This window comes from Mus musculus, chromosome X, assembly GCF_000001635.26.
Source record: "Mus musculus strain C57BL/6J chromosome X, GRCm38.p6 C57BL/6J".
Classification (NCBI taxonomy): Eukaryota; Metazoa; Chordata; class Mammalia; order Rodentia; family Muridae; genus Mus; species Mus musculus.
This window is the reverse complement of record NC_000086.7, coordinates 155,262,952-155,290,252: the sequence shown is the minus strand read 5'-3', so window position 1 is coordinate 155,290,252 and position 27,301 is coordinate 155,262,952. Positions and strand designations below refer to the sequence as shown.

Genomic DNA, 27,301 nt, shown 5'->3' with positions numbered 1-27,301 from the left:
TCTTCTGTAAGGCAAAGGACACTGTCAACAGAACAAAACAGCAGGCTACAGACTGGGAAAAGATCTTCACCAACCCTACATTTGACAATGAGATAATATCCAAAATATATAAAGAACTCAAGAAATTTGACACCAACAATTCAAAAAACCCAATTTAAAAATGGGGTACAGAGCTAAATAGAGAATTCTCTTTTTTTTTTCAGCATCACCCTCACACTCATGTAAATAGCCCTAAATGAACCCAGCAGGTCAGAAAAAGATAGGAAAGTAGGAGAGAGACTTCTTGTGAAAAGGGGGTTCAGCAGAACTAGGAAGAAGAAGAACGGGCATAAATAAGATGGACTAAAAGGTAAATATGATCAAAGTACATTGTGTGTGTGTGTGTGTGTGTGTGTGTGTGTGTGTGTGTGTGTGTTTATGCAGTGATCTAAGAATAAATAAAAAACTGAAACTTAAAATCCTGTTGAAATCTTGGTGGTTGAAGTATGATTAATAAAAAGGTAATTTTTTTTCATTATTTGCTTAAATCTACTTCCATTATTTTTTTCATTTTATGTGCATTGGTATTTTGCCTACATACATGTCTGTGTGAAGATGTTAGATTCCCTGGAATGGAACTTATAAACAGCTGTAGGTGCTAGGAATTGAACCCAGATCCTCTGGACAAGTAGCCAGTGCTCTTAACTGCTGAACGATCTCTCCAGCCCCCACTTCCACGATTAATGAGGAAAATAATGCAATGAAATGTTACTTTCATAAATATGAATTGTCAGAAATTAAAAATAAAACAAAACAAAAGGATAGTGGGGATAGTCTGGAAGAACAAAGATGTCTCACCCCCTCTAGCCAAAGATGACATATCCTGAACATCAAGAAGAGCAAGGACTACAGTTGATTGAAATATACATAATATACCTTGTCCATGGAAGTCAAACAGCTTTCCAAAGAAAGAAATGGGAATATCATGTGATTAGCTAATTGATCAAGTCTTTATTCTGAAAAATGCATATAAATATAATTTTTAACAAATCCAATGGCCTTAATAGATAAGTGAAAGCTTCCTTTACAGAACTCAAGCTAATAAATGAAGGGAAAATGGCAGAATTTAAAAGTTGTCTTGTATATTCCAATGACAATGATTATAGCAATGATCAATTACATACGTTTAAATTAACTAATATGAGGAGGGTGTATTCTGAGAGGGCTCAGTAGATGAAGGTACCTGCTACCAAGTCTGACTGACAGCTTGAGTTTAAACCCTGGAACCCACAAGAAATAGAGAACCAATTTCCAGAAGCTGTCTCTTAACGTACACACACACACACACAAACACAAACACACAGTCAATCAATCAAGTAAATAAATAAATTGAAAATATGGAAGAAGTATCCAATCAAAAGATTAAGAAGAATACACGAGGAAAACCTGAACTCCACTGTGGAGAGATCAGCCGGTCCTTGTTGAATGCACAGATCAATCTCAGCAACATGCCAAGTGGGACCTACTGAATTCACATTCTGGTGAAACATTCAGGAACAGTAACACTGAAAATTTGCTCTCCTCAGCATCTTGACTGAATCTAACATGAAGCTTGATTGTACTTCAGATACAGGATATAATAAGTACAGGGTACCAAACAAAAAGAAGTAAGACATCATGAGGAAACGGCAAGGTAAATCCAGGAAGTAGGAGATTTTGTGTACTAGCTAGCCCAGCCTTACATGTTAACAATACAAAATAGTGGGTAATGGAGACACACAAGTAGGCTAGATTAAAACACACTTTAGAGAATGTACAACTTGTAAGTATATCAAAATCCAAATTGTACACTTTTAATAGGTGAATCACATAGTATATGAATTATATTTCAATAAACCTATTTTTGAATTTTTGAGTTTTTTTCCCAGTGCTGTGTATCAAACTCAGGGTCTCATACAAGCTCACCAAACATGATACCAGAGAAATAAGTTTCTAGCATGGTGACATAAGTTATTTAAGAAAATAGCCAGTTTTGGTATCACAGTACCTGAATTCAAGATATATTATAGGCCTGATATGATGGCAAACACCTAGCATCCTAGCTTTTGGGAAGCTGAGGCAGGAAGATAGCAAGTTTAAGACCAATCCGGCCCACATATTGAGTTCAATGTAAGCACAAGATAATTGCTAGACTTTGCCTCCCAATCACACAAACAGTTGGGTATTGGTGATGATACATGCCTATAATACCCAGAATTAAGATAAACTTCAAGATCATTCTCAGCTACACAGAGTTTAAGGACAGCCTGGGCTATATTAGACCCTGTGTCAAAAAACAAATAAGCATATTGCATAGATTTAGAATGTAAAACAGGACATTACTGCCATCAAAGAACTTACAGATCAGTTGAAGAGAATAGAAAGATTACAAGAACAATAACACACCTACATTATGTAGTACAAAGGACAGTCTTTTCAACAAATGGTGCTGGGAAACCCAATATCCATATGCAGAAGAAAGAAACTACAGTCATCTCTCAGCACTTACAAAATATAATATAGCCTAGCAGTGGTGGTACACACTTTTAATCCCAGTACTCAGGAGGTATAGGCAAGTGGATCTGAGTTCGAAGCCAGCCTGGTTTACAGAAGGAGTTTCAGAATAGCCAGAGCTGTTACATGGAGAAACCTGGTGTCAAAACAAAACAAACGAATGAGCGAAACACTTAAATCTAAGACTTGAAACCATCACAAGAAAACAGGAACGCTCCAGGATACTGAAATGGGTAAGGACTTTTGGTAAGGTATCTCTAGGCCAAAACAAAAATAATAATAAAAAAACAATAAATGAAAAAAGTAAGAAAAGAAATTTTATTACATCAAAATAAAAAGATTCTATTGAGTAAAGGAAAAACTCAACAGAGTACAGAAAGGACCAAAAGAATGGGAGAAAAAGCTTCACAAACATGCATTTTAGACGAAGTTGATATCTAGAATATATGTTACTCAAAAAATGTAATAAACTGATTTTTCAAAATGGGCAAATGATCTCAATAACTCTCAACAAAAGAAATAGAAGTGGCTAACAAGTAAATGAAAAAGTCATTGATATCTTTAGCTATTAGAGAGTGAGTCAGCAAGTCAAATGAAGTAACAATTCACCCCAAGTGGCTATTTTTACTTTAAGAAATTAATACTAACACTGATACAGAGGAAAAAAATTGTAGGTATTCTTGGAAGGAATGCAAATTAGTACAGCCATCATAAAGAACTTTTTTCTTAGAAATAGATTTGCTACATGGCCCATGTATCTCTTATCTGTATATATTTACAGAAAATTAAATTAGCATACCAGAGATAGCTATACACCCCTATGTATGTAGCACTATTAACAAGCACTAAGATAACTGAGCCAGCTTAGGAATCCATCAGCTAATGAATGCAAAAGTGAAATGGCATACACATATACAATTCAGCTGTCAGGGAGAATGTCCTCTGCAAGAAAGTGTACTGAACTAAAGTGCATGATGTTAAGGAAATGAGCCAAAGACAGGAACACAAGTACCACGTGTTCTCTCATCTATGCTAAAACCAAGTCAGTCTGAAAGTAAACCAGTGACTCCTACAGCCTGGGGAATATGGAAAGTGGGTTTACTCAGGACAGAGGGTATGCGTTCAATAAAGTAAATGCCTACACTAAAGTATTCTAGGGTAAAATGTCATCATGTATGAAATTGGTTTTAAAATATCTATGTTCTTTAGAAAGATAATATGAATTTTTCAAATATGTTGCAATTAAATCTGTTAAACTCAGGTCACAGGCATATAGAAACTCATTAGTTTTCTCTTTAGTCTTATGTTCCGTTGAAGTTTTTCAAATTATGGAATTATAAAAGAGCAGCAATTACCCCTTATTTTCAGAATCTCGAGCCACCATTACAAAGGTTGCATCCAAAACAGGCCAATATTTCTCATCATTGTGCAGCTAAAGAACAAAGAAAAGAAAAACAAAATTGTAAGAAATATATTTATTAGGAAGACGTACCAAGTTGCACCATCATCTGCATCTGCATCATCATCACCATTTTAAATTACTATATAGTATAGTCAACACCGGATGTGTCAATATGGATTCAAAGGTCAGATCCCTAAGAACTAAAAGTACTCCAAGTCTAAGCTTTATCCAAATGTTATACCCATGTCAAAATTAAAACATACTACTACCTCTTAACTGAAACAACTGGCCAGGTGTGGTGGCACATGCTTGAGAACCTAGTAACTTGGAACGCTGAAGCAGAACAGTGCATGTAAGTGTGGGGCTAGTCTAGTGGTTTTCAGTCTAGCTTGTGTGATTATACTCCTGTGCAACTGTGCTCCTGCCTCTATTAAGAAAGGGAGGGAGGGAGGAGGGAGCGAGTGAAGGAAAGAAGGAAAGGAAAGGGGAAAGGAAAGGGGAAAGGAAAGGGGAAAGGAAAGAAGGAAAGGAAAGAAGGAAAGGAAAGGGGAAAGGAAAGGGGAAAGGAAAGGAGAGGAAAGGAAAGGAAAGGGGAAAGAAGAGGAGAGGAGAGGAGAGGAGAGGAGAGGAGAGGAGAGGAGAGGAGAGGAGAGGAGAGGAGAGGAGAGGAGAGGAGAGGAGAGGAGAGGAGAGGAGAGGAGAGGAGAGGAGAGGAGAGGAGAGGAGAGGAGAAAGGAAAGGAAGACTGAATTTTTTTTTCAGCAGGTTAAACAAGCAAAGCTTTGAGGAGAAATCCGAAAAAGAAAGGAGGAGGAGGAGGAAGAGGAGGAAGCTAATGTTTTGATCCATTCCTTCCAGCATCAACTAGGACCCAAAGGAAAACAGACCCCACTAAAAGGGCCCTAGAATTCCAGTAAATCATCTGTTTTTCTGACCAGAAAGACCACAAGAAATCCAGAAGGTAGACTCTAAGCGATGCATATCTTGCTGGGTGAAGACACACTGGACAGCCAAACTATAACTAAAGCATAGAAGCATTGATAACATTAAATGGGACTAAACAGAAACAAGGACTCGAGTAATATGTGAGTTAGTAGGGTCTACTCAAATAGATGCCATTAAACATACTGTCCAGTGGTGTGGGGAAACCTGACAAATTCCAGTAGTCTCTGGCCAAGTATGTCAATTTTTAAAAATTTTGTTGAATTAATTTACTTCATTTTATGTGTATGGTGTTTTGCCTGCATGAATGTCCATACAGCATGTGCATGCAATGCTGCCAGCACAATCCAGAAGGCATCAGAATGCCTGGAATTGGAGTTGGGAACTAAACCAGGGTTATACATAACAACCAGTGCCTTTAACCATGGACCTATCCAGCACCAATCTGTGGTGCCATAAAAAGTCCAGGTTCTCTGCCCCACTAGCTCTTCAGCTCTTATTAATGTTACCATTAAATTGTCTTCATAAGCATCCAAGTAATAGCCACTTCTATGTATGACATAGGCTCCAGGCCCTCCTGTCTTGATCCTAAAATTTTCTTACTGATGCTCTCTACTTTTCCTATTTTAATTACTACCAGTATACTTCTTCAGAAAGTCTAGAGGACACACCAAAATCATCCAGTGCAAGTATAGAACTCAGTCTCACGAATTTAAACACAAAAATTAGCCTTCTACAATTATATTTTACAAAAACAAAACATGAAATGGTCTGAGATCTTATTCAGACATTTATGTAATTACATCAGAATCTAAAGGGACAAGGGACTTTTAAAAATTTGTGCTAAAGGAAGCAAAAGGGACCTCCTTAAAGGCTACTATACTAAAGGAGAATCCTAACCCTGAAACAAAACTTAAAGAGGTCATTATATGACATGACAATGTAAAGAAAAGCTAGCTGGTGGTTGCCCATGCCTTTAATTACACAACGTGAGGGGGCAGAGCCATACATACCTCTGTGAACTTGAGGCAAGCCTGGTCTACAAATCAGGCTATAAGGGGAAACATTGTCTCAAGAAAAAAGAAAGGAAGGAAAGAAGGAGGAAGGAGAGGGAGCCAGAGTGGAAGGGAGGGAGGGGAAACACAAGAAGGCAGTAATGTGGAGGAAGGGGCCAGTGGGAGGATGACAAAAGACAAATTTTGATTGAAAAGTACCATAATGGGACTAGCAAGATAGCTCAGCAGTAAGGGGCTCGCAGTGCTAACCTGATAACTTGAGTCTGATACTAAGAACCCACATAAAGTTGTAAACAAAGTACTAACTTCACAATATTGACCACTGATCTCCATACACTTAAAGAAAAGAAAAATAACCTGCCATAATGAAAATGAATTCTTTGTGTGCTACTATGTAAAGCAGGATCCTAATGAGGGCAATGTTTGCCATTGTGTGGGGAATCAGGCCATATATGGTACTTAGTAGAGTTCTAAAAAAACAGAGCTTTGCTCTCTATAAATAGGGAAAGTACTTAAAGCAAAAATGCCCTCCCAAAGCTGCTTACATTTTCCAGGTTTCTCCTCAAACTGCTAAAGATGATCACTTGGATAGCTTACATAACTCTTATAACAGATAAAAATTCCAGTTTTTGATTTGAGGCCTATATATGTATAGTCTAGGTAAATAAAAGTTCACTAAAGGGGGCTCACGCATGAGTTTGACCATTTGGAGGAGGATGCTCTTGATCTATTTGTTTTGTATTTTGAGTCAGGGTCTCACATAGCCCAGGCTGGACCTTCTTGAACTTGTTGCATAGTCAATGACCATCCTAAACTCATGATCCATCTGTCTTGGCCTCAGAAGTGCTGGCAGGCATCAATACCTTCAGCTGCCTAATCAACTAATTAAAAAAATGATAGACAGCCCTAAATGGAACATCTATTATCACCCTGTCCAAGGTTCAGGCGATATCATGGAAAAAGGATGAAAAAAAACTAAGAGACAGAAGATGGGAAGGATGGCTCAATGGTAAAGCATTTTCCTAGTATGTATAAGAACATGAGTCTAATCCCAAGTACCAAAAAAAAAAAAAAGCAAAGAATTGAAGGGTGTCTTTCATCCCTGAAAAGGTATGAGGAACTCTTAACCTCCAGACCTATAGGTGGGAATATTTGAGAACATGGACATTATAGACATAATTAGATAAAATGAAAGCCAAGTGTAGCAACTCGTGACTATAATCCCAGCATTTGTGAGGCTAAGGCAGAAGGGTTGCTATGAGTTCCAGAACAGCCTGTGTTACAAACTAAGGTTCTGTCTTAAAAAAGAAGAAAAGAAAAAGGAAAAAGAAAAAAGAAAGAGCAATTAACCCAGACATTGTGGCACATGCTATCCCAACTCTCGAGAAACAGAGGTAAAAGAATTAGGAATTTGAAGTCAGCTTAGAATACAGAAGATGAACTTGACTCAGAAAAACAAAACCCCCAAACAACACAAAAGCCTCCAACTGCTTCTGTAAGGTTGCCACACTAGTTGTGACAATGGCAAAGCCACCAATAGCTATTTTACCATTGGGTACCAGTTTAAGGCCAGCCTGAACTACATAAAACCTTCTCTCAAAAAAGAGAGCAATAAACCATGAGTTCATATTGCAGCATAGTGGGCCTTCAATCCAATACGATAATCATATTAATAAGAGAAAAGACACAGAAATAGAGATGCATGAAAACCATGCAATGGTAAAAGCAGAAAAGCCTCCTAAAACCAAGAAGACGTAACAAAGATAAGCTCCTATAGGTTTCAGAAGAAATGTGACTCTGCAGCTGACACCTTGGTTTGGGAATTAGAGTCTCCAAAAACTAATAATAAACTGCTGGGATTTCAAAGCCAACTGTTGTTGTGGTATTTTGTGGTACACTAGCTCCAGGAAAGTAATCCAGTAATCAATCTAATTAACATCTAATATAACTCAGACTTTTGTGAAATCCTCCTGAGCAAAACCAGAAACAAGCACCTTAATGTATAGTTGTATGACTACAAAGTCATAAATGTGTCAGTAACAGATGATGTGTCAGTCTTTGTGCAGCAGGAAGATGCTAACTCCCCTTGAACTGTCAATTGTTTCAAAGCTGTGGACTGCATATCTGTCCACGAATACAGTTTTTCTTCAAGTGAGACTAGTTGATTATATTTGAACAGTGAGGGAATCTTCGGGTACATACATACCTGGAACATTTTCATCTTCACTTCCATGGATGTATTTCCAACCCAGCTAACATGGCCAGTGAACTTAATGTCCTGTTCAGGGCTTAAGCTGTGTTTACACATATCTGCAAAATAGAAATTTAAGATCCACCCAAACCATATCAGAAATGTCTATACTATAAGGGAACAATATCATTTGAAAAGCTGCAATTATACTATATTTCTTATCTTTAAAACTAAAATCATTTTTTTAGCATACAAAACAAATTTAAAAGTCTTTGTGGAAACTGGAGACCATGCAAAGACTATAAAAACTAGGATCAAGTAAAAAATCTCCCACCTAACTATATAAATATCATGTTATAGTCTGTTTTCATATATACATTAAAATCCCCTATATGGAAAACAATTTTACCCAATCCCAATAATACTTTACAATTACTGGAAATTCTAAGCATGCAGAGAAGCTGATCTTGCTTACCAATCTTGTCCACCAGGACTGTAACTATTGATAAAGGAGACATCTTGGTAGAATGATTGTGGTTGTGCATGTAGCAAACAAGAACTGTATGGAACCAGAAGAGAATAACAGAAAAGCAGAATTATTCCTTCAATTTACAATTCTCTTTGAAATTCACAAAAGGTCTTTATTTTCAATAAAGTTCTCTAATACTTTTATCCTAGAACCAAAGTTATTTTTCTTTTGGTTAATTGAGTCGGGGTCTCATTCCATTGCCCTGACTGGCCTGGAATTCACTGTTTCTAGGATGCTTTCAAACTTGTGGTGATTCTTCTAACTCATCCTCCTAAGTACTTGAGTTATAGATGTAAGCCTTCAGCCCTGACAAAAACATTTCCCCTCTTTTTCAAAACGCTCATTTGTTTAATGTGTTTATGCTTGTGCCTGAGTGTATGTATATGTGCCACAATTATGCAAGAAGCTATAGAAATCGGTCCTAGAGTTTCTATTGTTATGATGAAACACCATGACTAAAAGCAAGAAGGAGAGGAAAGGGTTTATTTTGGCTTAGACTTCCACATTATTGTTCATTGCTGAAGGAATTCAATATACAAACTCAAACAGGGCAGGAACCTGGAGGCGGGATATGATGCAGAGGCCAATGGAGGGGTGCTGCTTGTTGTCTTGCTTTCCATGGCTTCTTCAGCCTGCTTTCTTTTAGAACCCAGGACCACCAGCCCAGGGATGGTACCACCCACAATGGACTATGTCCTCCTCTGTCAATCACTACTTAAGAAAATGTCTTATAGGCCTGCCTACAGTCCAATCTTATGGTGGCATTTTCTCAAGTGTGGCTCCCTCCTCTCTGATTAGATTAGCTTGTGTCAACATGACATAAAACTAAGGAGCACGAGGTCAGAAGAGGGTAATAAATTCCCTGGAATTAGTGTTAAATAAACAGTCAGTTGTGACTTGCCATGTAGATTTTGAAAATTAAACCTGGCAGCTAAAGCTCTTAAACCTAGCACATGTCTGACAGTATGAATGGAACACCCCCAGAAAGAGGAAGTAAGCACAGGACTCAGCTAACTGTTTCACCCCAACTCTTTCCTAATCATGAAGCTGTTGTTTTTCTCAGCTCTCCCTCTTTCCCAACCACACTCTTGGCTCCCACACTGTCCTGCAGACCTCTGTATACTCTCTATATCTTAACATGCATTATATATTTAGCAAGTACAGTTCTATGTACTTATGAATATGAACTCATTTAAATTTGCATTACAGTTATGCATTGATTTGGGTTCCTGCTTTTGCCACCATGATCTCCTTCAATGGGTCTTAGCATTCTCAGGACAAAGTCTGCTCAGCAATACATGCTAAATGATAGTTAACTATTCCATACAGTGTACCCACTAGGGTACACTGGGGCCCGAGATGTTGAAGGCAAGAAACTCCATTTAAATGTTCCCAGAAATCTTTGTGAGTCTGACAATCTGTGTGTGGTCATAGTAGTAGAATGGGAGAGACAAAGATTCAAGAGATAAAAATACAGCTCTAACAAGACTTGAATAAATGCAAAGTTCCTAGTTTAGTGAGGAAAAATTGACATGGAGTCCTGACAGAAGGCTCTGAAGAAATGGGATTCACTGAATTTGAGGCGACCTAAAGAAAAAAGTTCTTTTATATACTTGGTATGATTCTTTTCTCAAACCTGAAAACTGAGAGTTTGGGGATAAATAACTAATGACTACTGAATCTCACTTAATGGAGAGTTGTCCAGGGTGTGGTACAGCTGCAGACAAAGTACTCTGTGTGTGCATCTTTAATGAAAAAGGTTTTGTTCACACTCTTGACTTTGAAGATGCTTATCTTGGAAAAGAATGTTTTGACAGTTTCAGAGGAAGCACTCAGGTCTTTCACACTTGTTCTGTCAAATGATCCACAAAGCTTATTTGTGGTGCATGGAACGAATACATTTATACAGCTGATGCTAATAAATACTTGCTAGTACATCTTATTGGATCCCTTTGGTTGAACAAATAGGAGACAAGTATCGATGCAAAATTAAAATGTGAGATTGTCTCTGAAAGCTAACCTTGTTTTACAAGAGTGTAAATTTAAACTAGTGAGAACTTCCATTTGGGTAGCGTGTTTTACCTTTCGCTATTTGCTGTTTATTAAAACAGTATAGGCAATGAATCTAGCCAAACGATGGATAGAGAACAGTAGGAAGCAGATGCCTGCCCCTCCTCCCTTTTCTGAGATGAAAGAAATGATCTGGTCAGTTTACTGATTTTGTTTTGAGGACATTTTTTATATTGCTTATATTATTTTAGGCCTGTAGTTCTCAACACTGATAGCACTTTAGCCATCTCTGCCCTGGTCCTAGAGAGATCTCAGTCAATTATTTGAAGGTGGCTTTACACATAGGTTTTTGTTTTATTTTGTTTTATTTTTTTTTTTTTTTTGGTTTTTTGAGACAGGGTTTCTCTGTATAGCCTATGGCTGTCCTGGAACTCACTCTGTAGACCAGGCTGGCCTTGAACTCAGAAATCCTCCTGCCTCTGCCTCCCAAGTGCTGGGATTAAAGGCGTGCGCCACCATGTCTGGCTTTATTTTGGTTTTTTGCACCGATTCTTTATCCCTGTGTTGTGCAGAATGAGAGAGAACACACTACCCTAGCAGCCTTTCCTGTTTAAAGGAGATCGCTAGTGAGCTGAAGCAATGCCTCTTCATTTGTCTTGTCCATATCTTGTTATGGTATTTGATTTGTCATTACTAAGTTATTGTGTTACAATTATATTTTCAATAAAGTACACTGTTTATGTTTGAAAAAAAATGCCGAAGATTAAAAACCCTGGGACAGGCAACATTTAATGGATCAACAGAGGAAGAGGATCCTATAAAGATTGGAAATGAGAGGCAAGAAGAAAAGTCACCAGAGACCAAAAATGAGTAGAACAATAACAGAAACCACAAAAGATATCAGGTAAGCATGGGGAAGTACTGTGTAATAACGAGGCCAATGGTGAGTGTGGCAAGAATGTTTTCAATGACTCAGAAGAGGAGAAGCCAGAGCATAGCAGTCTAACACGTAACAGGCCTCAATAAAGGTCAATGAAACAAAACAACCTTTCTAATTCGTTCCAGGAAATCAGCAAGGAAGGAAGGGGAAAGAGAATCTGAGAGTGCTTATAAGAGGAAGGGAGTTTATATCTACATTTCATTTTAAGATGGAGAACCTTAATGTTGTATAACATTCAGGAAAAGTTAAGTTGGGAAATGGCTTAGGATACAAAGCAAAAGGCATACTTGATAAGGCAAGTTCCTTGAAGACAGAAGTAAAAGTATTAAGAGAACAGGTGGAAGGGATTGGCCATTCACAGGAGGCAATGAGAGAACACAAGGTTAAGGTCAGCAAGTTGACTCAGCTGCTAAAGCCAGTTGCCGCTAAGCCTAATGACCTCAGAGGTCCATCTCCAAAATCTACAAGGCAGAAAGGGAGAACCAACTCCCACAGCAGCCCTTTGATTGCCTGTTCGCACGCGCAAAAATAACTATAAGAGCATTAAAAGGGAAAGTAAGGGCAATGGCAAGGGACTTTGTGACTATATCGACAGAGAAGTAAACCAAAGTAGGATATACAAATATAAATGTGTATAATTTTTAAATACCACTAATTGTAACTAATCTAGAGGAGGAGGGTGGCTACATGTAAGTAGTCTTGTGTGTACTTTAAGAAATATTGGGTTCTTTCTTCCAGCCTTTTCCAAACAGCTCAGTCTGTCATTAGGAGGGAGTAAGAAAGGCAGCCTGGAGCAGAGAGCCTGAGTGGTGTCAGGAGGACACTCTGCAGAGGGGTGAGTGACGAAAGCAATGGCAGCACATTGCAGCTTAAGCACAACGAGGAAGATGACCATGCAGAAAGGACCTGGCTCAGGATATCAGAGTCCGAGTGACATAAAGGACATGGCCAGGAGGAATTCAGGTAGTGGCCCTGGTAAATGGGTTACATGCAGGACACTGGTCAAGTTAGTAAGTATATTAAGGATAATGGAGATAACTGGAAAAGGGAAGTAAGTACAAACCATACAGTGCTAAAGTCAAGTTGAAGCTACCAGTATAAAAGTAGTTTCCATGTACAGAGAGATCAGTGAGTAAACAAATGTAAATGTATGCCCATGGACAGAAATATCCCTGCTCACCCAACAGCGAGCATACAGGAATAGTAACAACCAATAGCAACAACTCCCAGCACAGACTCCTTGCTTTCTAAATGTCGTTCTCCATTTAAAAGACCTAGGATTCTTTGGAGATTTGGCTAACTATCCAGCTGGGCCAGAGAAAAGATAGGGTGAATCTAGAATGTCTTACTGGACAGTACTCAAAGAATGATGGCAGACACATTTTTAAAAGCCAGGAAGCCATTGAGAAGGCTCCATTTTATAAAATGCTTACCACACATTCATAAAGACTTATATAAAAAGCCAGGATTGCATCTGTAACCTCAGTACTGTAAAGGCCAAGACAGGAGGATCCCTGGGGCATGCTGAGTAGCCAGTCATCAATCTGTGAGCTTCAGGTTCAGTAAGAGAGCTGTGTTCAACATGAATATGAAAAGCAACTGAGGAGGGCACCCGGCACTGATCACTGGTCTCTGCATGCATGTGTAAACACAATGCACTGCAGCCATGCCTATGAACACGAACACACATTACACATACACACACACACACCCCAAAAGGTAGATCAAATAGACTAAGATGATATTCCACTGATTTTTCGGACTAAAAGAGATGATATTACATCTTACTAAAAAGAGGAATTCCTGAGTCACAATATATAAGAAAAGCAGCTTGCAACCCTCAAAGTGTCAAGCTTACAGAAACCAAGGAAAGACTCAGGATCCTTTCCCAACACAATTATCCAATGCGACCTATGCTAGAGAAGCGAACTCTTCTTTACTAAATGACCACTAGTTTAGACTAAATAGGCCCTGAGGATTAAAGAGTGTTAATTCTCTGATCGTGATGGCAGTAATGATGTAGGAAATGTTCTTCTTAATAGGAAATACACACTAAACTATATGATGGTCTGCAATTTACTCTCTCACACATGATTCAGGGAAAATAATTCTTTATATGGTATCTGTATCTTGTCTTTAAAACTCTTTTTTTAAAAATATAGTGACCCAATGAGATTAATTGGAGTGCTTACATGGGCATAAGTGAAGGATTATTTATATGAACATAGAAGAATGTGCCAGTGACTATACCAATGAATAAAATGTCTCAAGCCAGGGATGGGGAAAGAGGGATGGTGATGGTGATGAAGCACACCTCTAACCCCAGCACTTGGGAACCAGAAGCAGGTAGATCTCTGTGAGGAGTTCAAGACTAGGCTGGTGTACAGAGCTAGTTCCAGGGTAGCTGTGGTGGTCAGAGTATTCCTAGCCCAGGGAGTGGCACTATTTGGAGGTGTGGCCTTGTTGGAATAGGTGTGCCACTGTGGGCATGGGCTTTAAAACCCTCATTCTAGCTTCCTGGAAGCCAGTCTTCTGCTAGCTGCCTTAGGAAAAAGAGGTGCGATTCTCAGCTCCTCCAGTCCCATATCTGCCTGGAAGCTTCATACTTCCTCTTTGACGATAATGGGCTGAACCTCTGATCTTGTAAGCCAGCCCCAATTAAATGTTGCCTTGGTCATGGTGTCTGTTCACAGCAATAAAATCCTAACTAAGACAGAAGTTGGTACCAGGAGTGAGGTATTCCTGTACTAAGCCTGACCATGCTTTTGTTTGGAAGAATGTGAATTTTGAGACTTTGGATTGGAAAGCAGTGGAATGCTTTAAATGGGGTTTAATGGGCTATCCTAGTAGGAATATGGAAGACTTTGTTGCTGAGAGTGATTTGAAATGTGAAGACCTAAGAGATTTAAGTAGAGAAGAATTTCTGTATGTAGCCTACAGACTGTTTTTGTGGTATTTGGTAAAGAATATGGCTGCTTTTTTACCTTATATGAAGGCTAAGGTAAAGAGATTTATATTAATTGCATTGACAAAGTAAGTCTCAAAAAAGCCCAGCAGAGAATTTGTTCTCTAGTTAAGTCTTGTGAAAAACATTTTGAACAAGCATAGCAAACTTAGAAAGGAAAAATATATAATATACTAAGAAATTAGTGGTGATTAAGAAAAGACCAGCATCACTGTGGTGGTGAAATCTTCTGGGAATCATTTTCTGAGAGCACAGAGAAGCTTTGTTGCAGAGAGCCAAGGTTGTAGCTCCTGTTGCAGCTGTGCTTGGCAAAGTGTAAGAGTCACCCAGGTGGTCCTGGTTTTGAAGGCATGAAGGGGTCATGCACAGAAGTTGAGGCTTGTGACCATGAAGAGAGCCTATGAGAGGCTATTGGTGAATTCTGGTTGCATCAGAAGACCCCAGCATATTGGAGATGCCAGTACCCCCAAGAATAGCAGTAGCAGCAGCAGCAGAGTGGAGTCAACCAGAGCGCTACAGGGGTCAGTGCTGGAGAAGTGATGAAGGCCCTTTGGAGGACCTCAGAAGATTATGTGTGGATCCAAGACATTAGAACAAGAAGCTGTAATGTTGAAGTTGTCTTGGAAATCCCAAGATGTTCGAGATGCCAGAGCCATAGGCTATCTGCTGTGGAAAGCTGCTAACAGGGATTGCAACTAGCCCAGGAGAAAGAAGTTTGTTGCAGTCAACAAAAATGAAAAAAGAGTTGGAAATCTGAAGACTGCTTTGACATCAGACATGGAGATGCAGAGTTTGGAGTTTGCCCAGCTGGTTTCCTGTCTTGCATTTGGGGTTACAGTTAAGTGATTGGATGAATCTCAGAAGAGTCCATGAACTTTGGACTTTTAACACTGCTGAGACTGCTATAGACTATATTTTTCATTATGCTGTGTTCAGAAATGTCCCCCATAGACTTATATGTTTGAACAAGCCTATGAGGGCCAGGGAGTGGTACGATTTGGAGGTGTGGCTTTGATGGAATAGGTGTGGCCTTGTTGGAGTAGATGTGCCACTGTGGGCGTGGTCTTTAATACCCTCATCCTAGCTGCCTAGAAGCCAGTCTTCTGCTAGCTGTCTCAGGAACAAGAGGTGGAACTCTCAGGTCCTCCAGCCCCACATCTGCCCGGACACTGTCATGCTCCTGCCTGGATGATAATGAACTGAACCTATAAGCCAGCCCCAATTAAATGTCATTCTTATAAGAGTTGCCTTGGAGCTTGGAGATGAAGAGAGGGCTAGCAGGTTAAGAGCACTGACTGTACTTCTGGAGGTCCTGGGTTCAATTCCCAGCAACCACAGAGTGGCTCACAATCATCTGTAATGAGATAGGATACCATCTTCTGGTATGTCTGAAGACAGCTACAGTGTACTCATATAAATAAAATTTAAAAATCTTAAAAAAAAGGGTTGTCTTGGTCATGGTGTCTGTTCGCAGCAGTAAAACCCTAACTAATACAATAGCCATAGCTACACAGAGAATCCTGTCTCAAAAATAAGAAAGAAAGAAAGAAAGAAAGAAAGAGAGAGAGAGAGAGAGAGAGAGAGAGAGAGAGAGAGAAGGGAGGGAGGGAGGGAGGAAGGAAGGAAGGAAGGAAGGAAGGAAGGAAGGAAGGAAGGAGAGAGAGAGAGAGAGAGAGAGAGAGAGAAGGAAAGAAAGACGGGAAGGAAGGAAGGAAGGAAGGAAGGAAGGAAGGAAGGAAGGAAGGAAGGAAGGAGGAAATATTCCTTCATTCCCCAGGAACCAACTGTCTCTAGATCCTCAGGGAGGAGAGGAAGATCATAAACCCCTCCAGCCTAGCAACAGTTAACTGCACATAGAGCTTCCAAGAGAGGCGGGGCCTCTTTACCCCTCTATGTTGGAATTTCCAAGGGCCCAATCTTATATAGTCCTTGTACAGTCAGTAACTTGCTGAAAGCTCAAGAATGCAACGGCCATGTCATACCTAGATAATAGTGTTCCCTGACATTGCAGATAGAACTACATCTAGTGTCTGTGCTTAGCAGGTTTGAGGTCTTGACTTTAATTCCCAGCAGCTAAACTAAATTTTACAACTAGAAGTCATCATAAATGAGGCTCATTTGAATGGTAACTCTATTAAAGAGAAATCTTTGTTTAGAATAAAAACAATATGACGATGAAAAATATTTTTTGCCCTTTTATGTCCTCATATGTCCAGAATAATAGAATAAAATGGCCCTTTCTATCAAGGATTCACTGTCTACTCATAACTGTTATTAGGAATACAAATACTAGTACCTCCTAGGCTGTCAAGGTCCTCAAGAATCCTGCCAAATCTGTGAAACAAAGCAAACTATGAATTAAATGAAAGTCACAATGAATTTCCTTTAAAATCCCATAATGTACTTTGAGATAATAAAAGGGCTCTAAAAATGACTGTAGTGATACTTATACAACTCCTTCACTATACTGAAACTACAGTCACACACTTTAAATAAATGAACTAGAAGGTTTATGAATTGTATCTGACAGTAGTTACTTTTAAAAATGCAAACAAATGGAAATAATGAATATAATACTGTTACCTTACTGTATTTTGAACAGTCACATATTTGTCTCGTAGTTCAGGGTCAGTACCCAAAGGTAGGAGAACTTCGATGTAACTATCCCTCATTTTCCTCGGTGGTAGGACTTTCTGTGATTTAGGCAAAAAACTATGAAGTAACTTCCTTTCCTCCATTGCTTTTACATGGTCTCTGAGAAGAAAAGGTAAGGCTGCATAAAACAAGAACAGTGCTGACCCACAATTCTAGTCCCCACCCCTCAAACATGATAGTCAGACATAATAAGTGGAAGAAAGGGAGCTCTGTGCCTTCCTCATCTTCAATCCCTTCACTCCTTTCTCATGACCCTCTTGGAAAAACTGAGCATTGCTAATGATAATTTTAAGCTTGTAGATAAGAGTCTCATGCTCTACCAACTTAAATAGCTGGGGACTAGGAGTATGCATAAGAAATGCATACTTACTGATATCGATACATTTAATTGGGACACACAGTCAACTGACCAAAAAGTTTCTTCAGGAATTGAGATATCACTCAGTGGTTAAGAGCACTGCTTGTTGTTTTCCTCCAGGAAACACTCTATCTCCAAGCCCACTCTGGGGATTAGCCTAATGGGTACCCTTAACCTATCCATCCAAGCCTTTTCTCAGCCTTCCAGATTGAGCCTGAGTCCCACAAACTGCACTACCCTAGTCTGCCCTTCTCTGCCTTCTCAGCAAAGGATCTCTAGGCTTGGGTAAAGATATGCTCTATCCATTGCCCAAAACACAGGACTTTCCCAGGTCATAAAACTTTCAATAGTAAAGCTATATGAAATAGTAAAATCAGAAGGCTTGAATTCAAGTCCCAATTCTGAACTTCAGTTTTAATGTGTGTAAACAAAAAACTGAAATAGGAAAAAATATGTCATAAGCATATCATATATTTTCTTCTGAAAAATCAGTGAATATACCCAAACAGGTTTTGAAAATGCACAATATACATAAATCACATTCTTCCATGGTAATGAGGCATCAGCTGATCACTACACTAAGACGCGGCTCTTTTCCTTCTCACCAGAAAGCTCTATCTCCAGACAGGGCTCTCCGACCATAGAAGGGGATCAGCATCTAAGCCTAACTATCACTTAGCGTGATCCCTTGGGGATGAAAGACGAAAGTCCATACCTCCAGACTGTGGATACGCCTACTATCTCCCGCAGCTTGTCTCGAACTGAAACAAAGATAAAGACTTTATTCCATGAAACCAAGAAATAGCAAAGCTGGGTTAAGGCAAGATGGTCAGGAACTAAGGAAAGTTTCTCATGCACTCAAAATGTATCAAAAGATTCAGGAATTCCATCCAGTGCCACTAGGAACAGCACAGGGAAGGAATCAGGCCTCTGTTCTCTCAATTATGCAGCTTCCTCAGTGCAAATACGCATACTTTTTGCCAATTACAGAGGTTTATTGAAATAAGTCAGAAAGGAACGTTTCAATTTTTTACCCAAAGGGGCTTTATCAAAATCAAGAAGTTAGTCTCTTTAGGATCGAACACTTTTCTGCATGTATGCACATATGTAAAGGCCAGAGATCAAGTGTAGGTATCATTATTCAGGTGTGATCTACCTTGTTTGTTTGTTTGTTTGTTTGTTTGTTTGTTTGTTTTGAGACCCTGTCTCTCACTGGCCTGGAGCTTGCTAAGTAAGCTAGGCTAATTGGCCAGTGAGTTCTGGGTATCCACATGACTCCATGTCTTTAGTGCTGAGATTACAAGTGTATGGCATCACACATGGCTTTTTGACATGGGCACTAGGAATCAAGCTCACTTCTCAGGCCTGCATGGCAAGTACTTTACCAAGTGAGCTATCTTCCTAGTCTGGGAACAAAGATATTTATAAGTAAAATCTCCACCCATCTTCTTATAGACAACATCAGATCAAATTACTTAGTTCAGCTACTAATACTAATATCCAAAACCGAGTTTATTGCAATTTAGTTTTTACATTTTTACACTAGTCTAATTAGAGCAGTTTACACCAGAAAAATAAAGCAAGACTTAAATCCAGGTAAAGCAAAGAGTGTGATTTAATTTTAATTAATGCCCACTGTGCAAGAGTGAAGTAGTTTAAAACAAAACCTAAATGCTGAAGAAAAAATTGATATTGCACACACCATGATTCCCATGGATAGTTGAACGTGCTATATAAAAAGGGGGAAATAATTAGACAGTCAGCAGTAATTTGAAATTAGAAAATAAATGTATAATATTTCAAATAGCTTTTTTTCTATATTTCAAAATATACATTCCAGCCATAGAAAATTAAATGTAGCTATACTTGGTACTTCAGTAACTAAGTCATCAAACTATTCATTCCAGTCATGGGAAATTAAATGTAGCTATACTTGTTCCTTCAATAACTATATGATCAAAACCAAATTATGGTTAGAATAATATTCAGTCTCATAAAAGTGCTGGAGTTTCTATCAGACTGCTGTGTACATATCACAAACTCAGTGTATATACTAATTATAGTTAAATCACAAAGAACTGCAAAACATAGACATAGTAAATTAGTCTTATTTTTTAATTTCCTCCTGAGTAAAAAAAATGTATACAACATATCCCAAAGAGTGCACACATTACTGACACAAAAGTTCTCACTAGTTTGGTCAGTGTAAAGACTGGGAGGTTCTGATCAAGAATTATTAATTTTAAACACATTCATATTCTCTCTCTCTCTCTCTCTCTCTCTCTCTCTCTCGTAGAACCTTTAAAGATTAAACAATTTTAATTTTAATGGACTCTTAATGTCTAAGGCATTCTGTAGTCTGTACATGACAGTAGTGAGTGAAACTAACTGCAACTAAGCATACATTAACGAGAGCGATCATAACTACCTACAATGGTTTAGGTTGGTACAAAGGGTAGGCTCATTTCTTATTCACTAGATCTGTGTTTGTGCCTTCTGTACCGCTTTATGAGAAGTGGAAATAAAAAACAACTCAGTCCCCAAGACTCCTAGGAACAACTCAGATTCTCACTCTGATTTCTACCTAAAGCTTTACACAGCTATCTTCATTACTTTATGTTTATGAAATATAGACACTTAACATGTATGTCTCAGGGATGGAGACATGACACAGTGGTTAAGAGCAGGTACTGCTCTTGCAAAAGACCCAAATTCAGTTCCCAGCACCTAAATCAGGTACCTCAGAACCACGTGTTGCCTCCAAAGGAAACTGATGTTTCTACATGCACATGCATTTCTGTATACATATCCAACCATACCCCACATACATAGTAATTAATTAAATATACATTTTAACAGGGATGTTTCATTATTGCTAAACTATCATGCTGTGCACCTCTAAAGGGAAATGGGCTTTTTTCATCATGTAGGCACAAAAGAATAAAAACACCCTGCTTGCCTTGATGGATGTGTAAGGGTTCACTTATTTTGTATTGGGATCCTTGAGACAGTCCTCTGCCATGAGTAAGAAGCCCCTTGTTCAAGGTCCAAAGCCTGTAAAAGCAAGAAAAAGCTTACTTAAAATAGTTTCCAGAGCTGTTTCTCTAGGACTCGCACAGTAAGACCTCACTTCTTCCACAGTATCTAGCCACACACCAGCTTTACTATGTATCTTATAGGAGTTTTCAGTTTACAAGTATGTGATTTAAGGGTAGTCCTTAAATCAGCTCTATCACTCCAGATATTTTTTTAATAATTTCTTTTCTGTGCTTGTGTGATGTGTAGTGGTCAGAAGATTGAAGTATTATGGGGTTTGAATGTGCTTGTCCCAGGGAGTGGCACTATTTGGAGGTGTAGCTTTTTGTTGGAGGAATCGTGTCTCTGTAGGCATGGGCTTTATCATCCTAGCTGCCCGGAAGCCAGTGTTCTGCTAGCAGCCTTCAGATGAAGATGTAGAACTCTCAGCTCCACCTGCACCATGCCTGCCTGGACCCTGCCATGCTCCTGCCTTGATGATACTGCACTGAACCTCTGATTCTGTAAGCCAGCCCCAATTAAATGTTGTCCTTAAAAGAGTTGCCTTGACCATGGTGTCTGCTCACAGCAGTAAAACCCTAAGACAGGCAGTGTCTCTTTTGTTCCTGCCATGCTGCAAACTCCAGACTAGCTGGCCCCTGAGATTCCTTGTGATTCTCCTATCTCTGTCTCTTATCCTGCCATAAGAATGCTGGCACTAAAGAGCGTTCAGCTTTTTTTTTTTTTTTTTTTTACTATTTACATGGGTTCCAGGGTTGTCAGCTAAGTACTTTTACTAACTGATATGCCCTGACTGCCTCTACTTTTGATTTTTGTGACAGGATCCATGAGCCCTGACTGAAGACTGAACCTAGTAACGTGCAAGCTAAACCACTGTGCCACACCCTCAAACCCTTAGCCCTGTAACTGCTTATGTTTTAGAAGTAGAGTTTATTAGGAATACATTTTAAGATAGAACTAAACATGGAAATTAATAGAAAGAGAGGTGACCGGGGAAAGGACAGACCTCAAGAACGGGTGTGGATTTCTCAAGAAAGTGTTTCCTGGTTTTTTGGGTTTTTTGAGACAGGGTCTCATGGTCTTGATATGTAGCTGAGCAGCAGCAGCAGCAGCTTGAGGTTGTGGTTCTCCTGCCTCTACCTTCTGAGTGCTGCAATTATAGGCATGCCCTACCACACCTGGCACACAAATTGGAAGTTGGCACTTTTTCTGTTGTTTTGTTTTTGTAATACTAGGGATTGAACCCAGGGCCTTAAAAATGCTAGGCCAGTGCTCTCCCTCTGAGCTATATATATCCTCAGCCCAACTACTTCTTGAGATCAAGACAAACATTATAATTATCTGCAAAATCAACAAGAGATATGGATGAGGTTTAATGGATCCATCTTGCCCGTTCCATTTTATTGGCTTCAGAAGCCCAGAACTAATTTCATAAGCAAATGAGCACGTTAATTATGAACATTTACTTTGTTCTTTATTATCACACCATACTTCCTCAATAAGTAAGATCAACCCAATTACAAACTAATCATCTTTGAACTTTGAATCAGCCCTTTGCACTCAAAGGACTTACTTGACTTGTCTAGAAATGTCCTAGGTCGCTAATGAAATAAAATAAAAGCTATGTACTCAATGGGAACATAGCAACCCTCTCAAAGCTCAACTAGGTAAATTGATTTTAGCTTACTTTTGCTTGTGTTGACTCTTAACCATATACTACCATATCAGTAATTATATATATATTTATATATATATGCCTGGTATGGTGACAGATCCTTGTGAGTTCAAGGCCAGCCACAGTGAGGGCTAAATGATGAGGCTGTTTTTTCAAACACACACACACACACACACACACACACACACACACTGGAAATTAACAAACTGATCTGTGAAAGCACAGTTAAAAAGCTATTGAAGGAATCAAGAATACCAAACACTGCCAAGTCATTCTAGCACAAGTTAATAGCAAATTCTTTCTACACAATGTTGAGGATAATGACTAACCAAAAAATTATATCTTTACCTTTCCTTAGACTCCAAGTTACTGAATTACAGCAATCAGTGAGTGGAAGTCCCTCAGTAAAAACATTTTATTAAATCCACTACCTACATGTAGTTTTGACAATTATGTGTTGCCAGACTAAATCTTTGACCTTTCACCAAGCCAATTAATTCAGTTGCAAAAGAACACATAATTATGCATACTTGCTCATTGGAATTTTTAAGTCCTTAGCTACCTGGTCATCTTATTTAGCTGTGACACAATCTCTGCTGGCCCTACTAAAACAGAAATGCTTGCTGGAGGACTTTAGTCTTTATATTCTCTATTTGTCATTGATAATCTTTCCCCTTTCTGTACATTTCTACATAGATTAATACTTTGGTATTCTTGATCTTAATCTTCAAATTGGAATTTTCACAGAATGTTATTTAGATTTTTCTATTTTTCACTGTTTTGAGTTCAAATCTATTACTCATGGAAGTAGGTTATATAGTCTTCTGCCACCCCACAAACCAGGGTTCTGAAATAGAACATACCTAGTTTGAAAGAACATAACAGGATGTGGAGGGTGATAAAGTCATCACTCTGGCAAGATGTGTTTCAATCTGCAGGACCCACAAAATGGTAAAAGGAAAAAACCTGACTCCACAAAGCTGGCCTTTTACCACCACATGCACACACACACACACACACACACACAGAGACAGGCAGAGACAGGCAGAGAGAGACAGAGACAGAGACAGAAAGAGAGAGATCATGTAGATATACACACAATTTTTTTTCAATACAAAGCATTGGAAAAATTGGGGAGATGCTTGGTAGGTAGAAATGCTTGCTATGCAAGCATGAAGACCTGGATTCAAATATTGGCAACCACATACAAAGTCAGGTGTGGCTGCATGCCTAAAATCCCAGAGACGGGAAGATCACCAGGGCTTGTTGGCCAGCCAGTCTAGCCTAGATGATAACCTCTAGTCTCAGTGAGAGCTACTGTCTTATGGGAATAAGGCAAGTGATAGAGCAGGATGCCTGATGATCTCGTTTCTGCGTGCAAACATGGACAAACACACTTGCACACATACATATGCATACACCACCTTACACGCACACAGACCCCATATGAAGAACATGCTGCAAAAAGAACGGCTAGTCATTTCTGTTGCTAACATTTACTGAAAGACAAAATGGACCTGATTTCAAACCCCAGTAACATAAAAAGGGAGAACTAAATATAAAAAAAACACCTAGGTCAAAATATTTGGAAATTCAGTCTTAAGGCCCTAATTTCTGTATGCAGCCTTAAAATTAGAAATATATTCAAGGGGAAATTTGAATACTTTAAAAAGTATTCAAATACGAATACAGTATTTTTGTATGGACTGAGCAGATAGCTGAGTTGGTTGAGTGCTTGCCCAGTATGCTTGAGGCCCTGGGTTCCATTTCTAACACACATAAACTCAAGGGTGGTGGCACATGCTTGCAATCAGAGCACTTGAGAGGCTGAGGTATGTATGCATCTGTATGTAGGTATTTGCACATGTATGTGTGGGAGGGAGGATGTCCTGTGGGGCAATGACTCTGCTGAGCTGGAGTTACAGGTGGCTGTGAGCTGTTTGAAACAGGTATGAGGTCCAAACTCAGGTCCTCTGGAAGAGCAACAAGTGCTCTTAGCCACACAGCCATCTCTCTAGTCCCTTAAACCTTGAACACTTATAGAACAGTGATTTGAAGAAGAATAGAGTTTTAACAGCTATACAATATATTTGTGTTTTAAGCTGACTCATCTAGAACAACTTCTAGTCCCATAAGCTCTGTTAATGGTAAAGAAATGCACCCTTCTTTATTTTATAGCAAATTACTACTCTATCTTTTTGTTTGTTTGTTTGTTTGTTTGTTTTAGACATAGAAATAACTTACCAATATGTTACAATAGCACACACTATTCAACATAGTACTACGCTATAGGTTCCCAGCTGAGGAGCTGTTAGTTTTATCATTTGGTCTAGGCTATGTCATCTGAGTTTGTGTAAGTCCACTCTGTGATGTTGCATAATGACAAAAACTCCTAACAGACTGTGTTCAGAGCACTGGTAGGTGATGAAGCAGTACATCACAATTACTTTACTAGCTTCCTTATTTCCAATAATCTCACAGAGCAGCTCACCACAATCCCTAGGATAGGGGGAGGAAACTGCCGTGGGCCTTTAGGATTCTCAGGCCACAGAACCCCAAGATTGAACCTTTCTAGTGAAAGAGGCCCAAGAATCTCAATCTCTTCATGGCCTGCCTAGGGAGCCACAGAGTCACCTGAAGTTGTGAAAAGAAACAGCTTGGCTCCATCCTAGGTTCCAAATATGGAGAAAATGGCAAGAAAAAAATGTTACCCCATTATCAGAGGTTGGAGGGGTATCAGCTTGGTAGAAGACTTGCTTAGGATGTGCAAGGCCCTGCAGCTACAACAGCACAAGAAAGACTAGGCATACCCCCACTACTCAGAGGAAATACCTCAACATGCAGACTAAATCAAGTGGGATGACTTGTGTGCGTCTGAGAAAAAGCTACACAAGCAAACACCAAATAACACTCTATACCATATATATATATATATATATATATATATATATATATATATATATATCCACACACACATATACATACACATATATACTATATACATATATATATATACTTTATATGCATAGCAAGCATTTCTACCCAAACATCTCTCCAATTTTTCATATATATATGCATATATATATATATATATGTATATATATATATATACACATACACACACATTATATAGGGATTGCTGCTCCTATTCAGGTTCTAGAGGACTCACAAGAAAGGAACACAAAATTACAGAGTACTTTAAGGACGGACTTCCAAACTGGGGGAGAGAGGAGCTCAAGGATTAAAACTGTTTATTAAAAAAAAAAACTCCTTTGAGATTTTATTATTATGTGTCTCAGTGTTCTGCCTCCATGCATGTCTGTGCCTGTAAAGGTCCAAAGAGGGAGTCAGAACTCCTATAACTGGAGTACTCAAACCTGGGTACTCTAGAAGAGCAGCCACTACCCTTAGCCACAAAGCCAACTCTCCAGTCCAGTTAAGACTACTTCTTACTCTAGTAGAGGGCTTGGGTTTGGTTTCTAGCACTCACATGGTTGCTCATAAACCTGATACTTCAGTTCCAGAGGAGGTGATGCCCTCTTCTGGCCCCCACTGGCACCAGCCATGCTGATGGAACACATACATACATACATACATACATACATACATACATACAGGCAAAACACTAACACATATAAAAATAAACATTTTCAACACTTTTTAAAAGGTCTTATCGAAGAAGACACACAGGCAAAGTTACAAAAGTGTTGAACCCTTTCGTATTATGTTGAAAGGTAACCATGCCGTCTTTTAATGACTTTCAACCTGTCTTCAAATAGTGTAATAAGGCTTGGGTGCTGGTGGGTAGGGAGATAACACACCTTGTTCAACTGACAGCAAGGGTCCTAGAAAAAGTAAAGGCAGACCAAGGACAGAATTAGTGAGACCCATGTCAAAGTCAGGCTCACCAATAGTGGGATGGCTTCTGAATCCAAAGCAAGTGCCATTCTCTTGGAACCAGGCAAGCTGGAAAAAACAAAACAAAACAAAACAAAACAAAAACAAAAAAAACAACAACAAAAAAAAACCTTGCATACTGTGGGACAGCCAGACATGACTGGCAGCCTAAAGACCATGCTCCTTAACTGTGCCAGTTGGAAATTAGATCTACCAAAATGGCCTATGTGGTCCAAGGGTGCACTTTCATTACAAGGCCTTGCTGCTTATCAAAGGCATGTTCTAAACTGGGCACGAGAAAATACATCTGTAAATCCCAGCACTAGAAAAGTTGAAACCTGACAGACTTGACATGGGTCCGAGGCCTGCTAGTATTACCTGGTTTCTTGGCTAGAGATCTCAAAGCAATAAATAAATATACAGATAAGAGCTGGAAGTGGTGGCTCAAGCTCTTCAGGCCAGCACTGGAGAAGCATAGGACGGTAGATATATGGTGAGTTCGAGGCCAGTCTGGTTGATGATATAGATAAAGAAAGAGATAGATATCGATATATATAGATAGCCAACTTTAGGCCAGCCAAGGTTACACAGTAAATTCTATCTCAAAAACAAACAGGATGTTGATATGTGTTTAATCCCAGCACTGGGGAGGCAGAGGCAGGCAGATCTCTGATTTTGAGATGAGTTGGGTCTACATACAGTGAATTCCAGGAGAGCCAAAGATTCACAGAGAAACCCTGTCTCAGAAAAAAAAAAAAAAGAGTAAATTAACAAACAAGGGGTTGGAGAGTTGGCTCAGTGGTTAAGAGCACTTGTTGCAAAAAGACCTGATTCCCAGCACCCAGATGGAGGCTCACCACCTTCTCAAGCACCAGGCAGGCATGTGGGACACAGACACACATGCAAGAGAAATGTTCATACATAAAATAATAAAAAATAGATCTAAATAAAATTAAACCAAACAGATGAATCAGCTTAAGAGAGCCAAATGGTCTCTACAGTCTTTACAAGTATGATAACATACTTAAGACAGATTCCAAGTGTGTCATGCACTTAACCCCCAAAATGTTTTTTTTTTTTTTAAGAGAAAAGTGCTCGCAAGGCAAGGCAGAACTGAAAGTACTGGCTTTTGAAAAAAGGGGCTACACCAAGA

The 27,301-nt window shown here is 39.1% G+C and overlaps 1 protein-coding gene across 3 annotated transcripts in view; it reads right to left on the bottom strand.

Annotated features, from left to right (window-relative positions):
* Window positions 1-27,301, bottom strand: part of Acot9 (acyl-CoA thioesterase 9) — a 35,212-nt gene that overhangs the window by 7,402 nt on the left and 509 nt on the right. The window contains exons 1-9 of one of the 3 annotated variants that reach the window (XM_030251411.1): window positions 26,848-26,885; window positions 26,160-26,217; window positions 20,500-20,594; window positions 18,256-18,301; window positions 17,111-17,281; window positions 16,824-16,861; window positions 8,559-8,642; window positions 8,099-8,202; window positions 3,888-3,964 (exon numbers count right to left, since the gene is read on the bottom strand). In XM_030251411.1, coding sequence (XP_030107271.1) covers window positions 3,888-3,964; window positions 8,099-8,202; window positions 8,559-8,642; window positions 16,824-16,861; window positions 17,111-17,265 — 458 coding nt within the window. In that variant the 5' untranslated portion in view covers window positions 17,266-17,281; window positions 18,256-18,301; window positions 20,500-20,594; window positions 26,160-26,217; window positions 26,848-26,885. Of the gene's footprint in view, window positions 1-3,887; window positions 3,965-8,098; window positions 8,203-8,558; window positions 8,643-16,823; window positions 16,862-17,110; window positions 17,282-18,255; window positions 18,302-20,499; window positions 20,595-26,159; window positions 26,218-26,847; window positions 26,886-27,301 lie in introns of those variants that run through there. The other 2 variants (NM_001313718.1, NM_019736.4) reach the window with 2 other exon arrangements.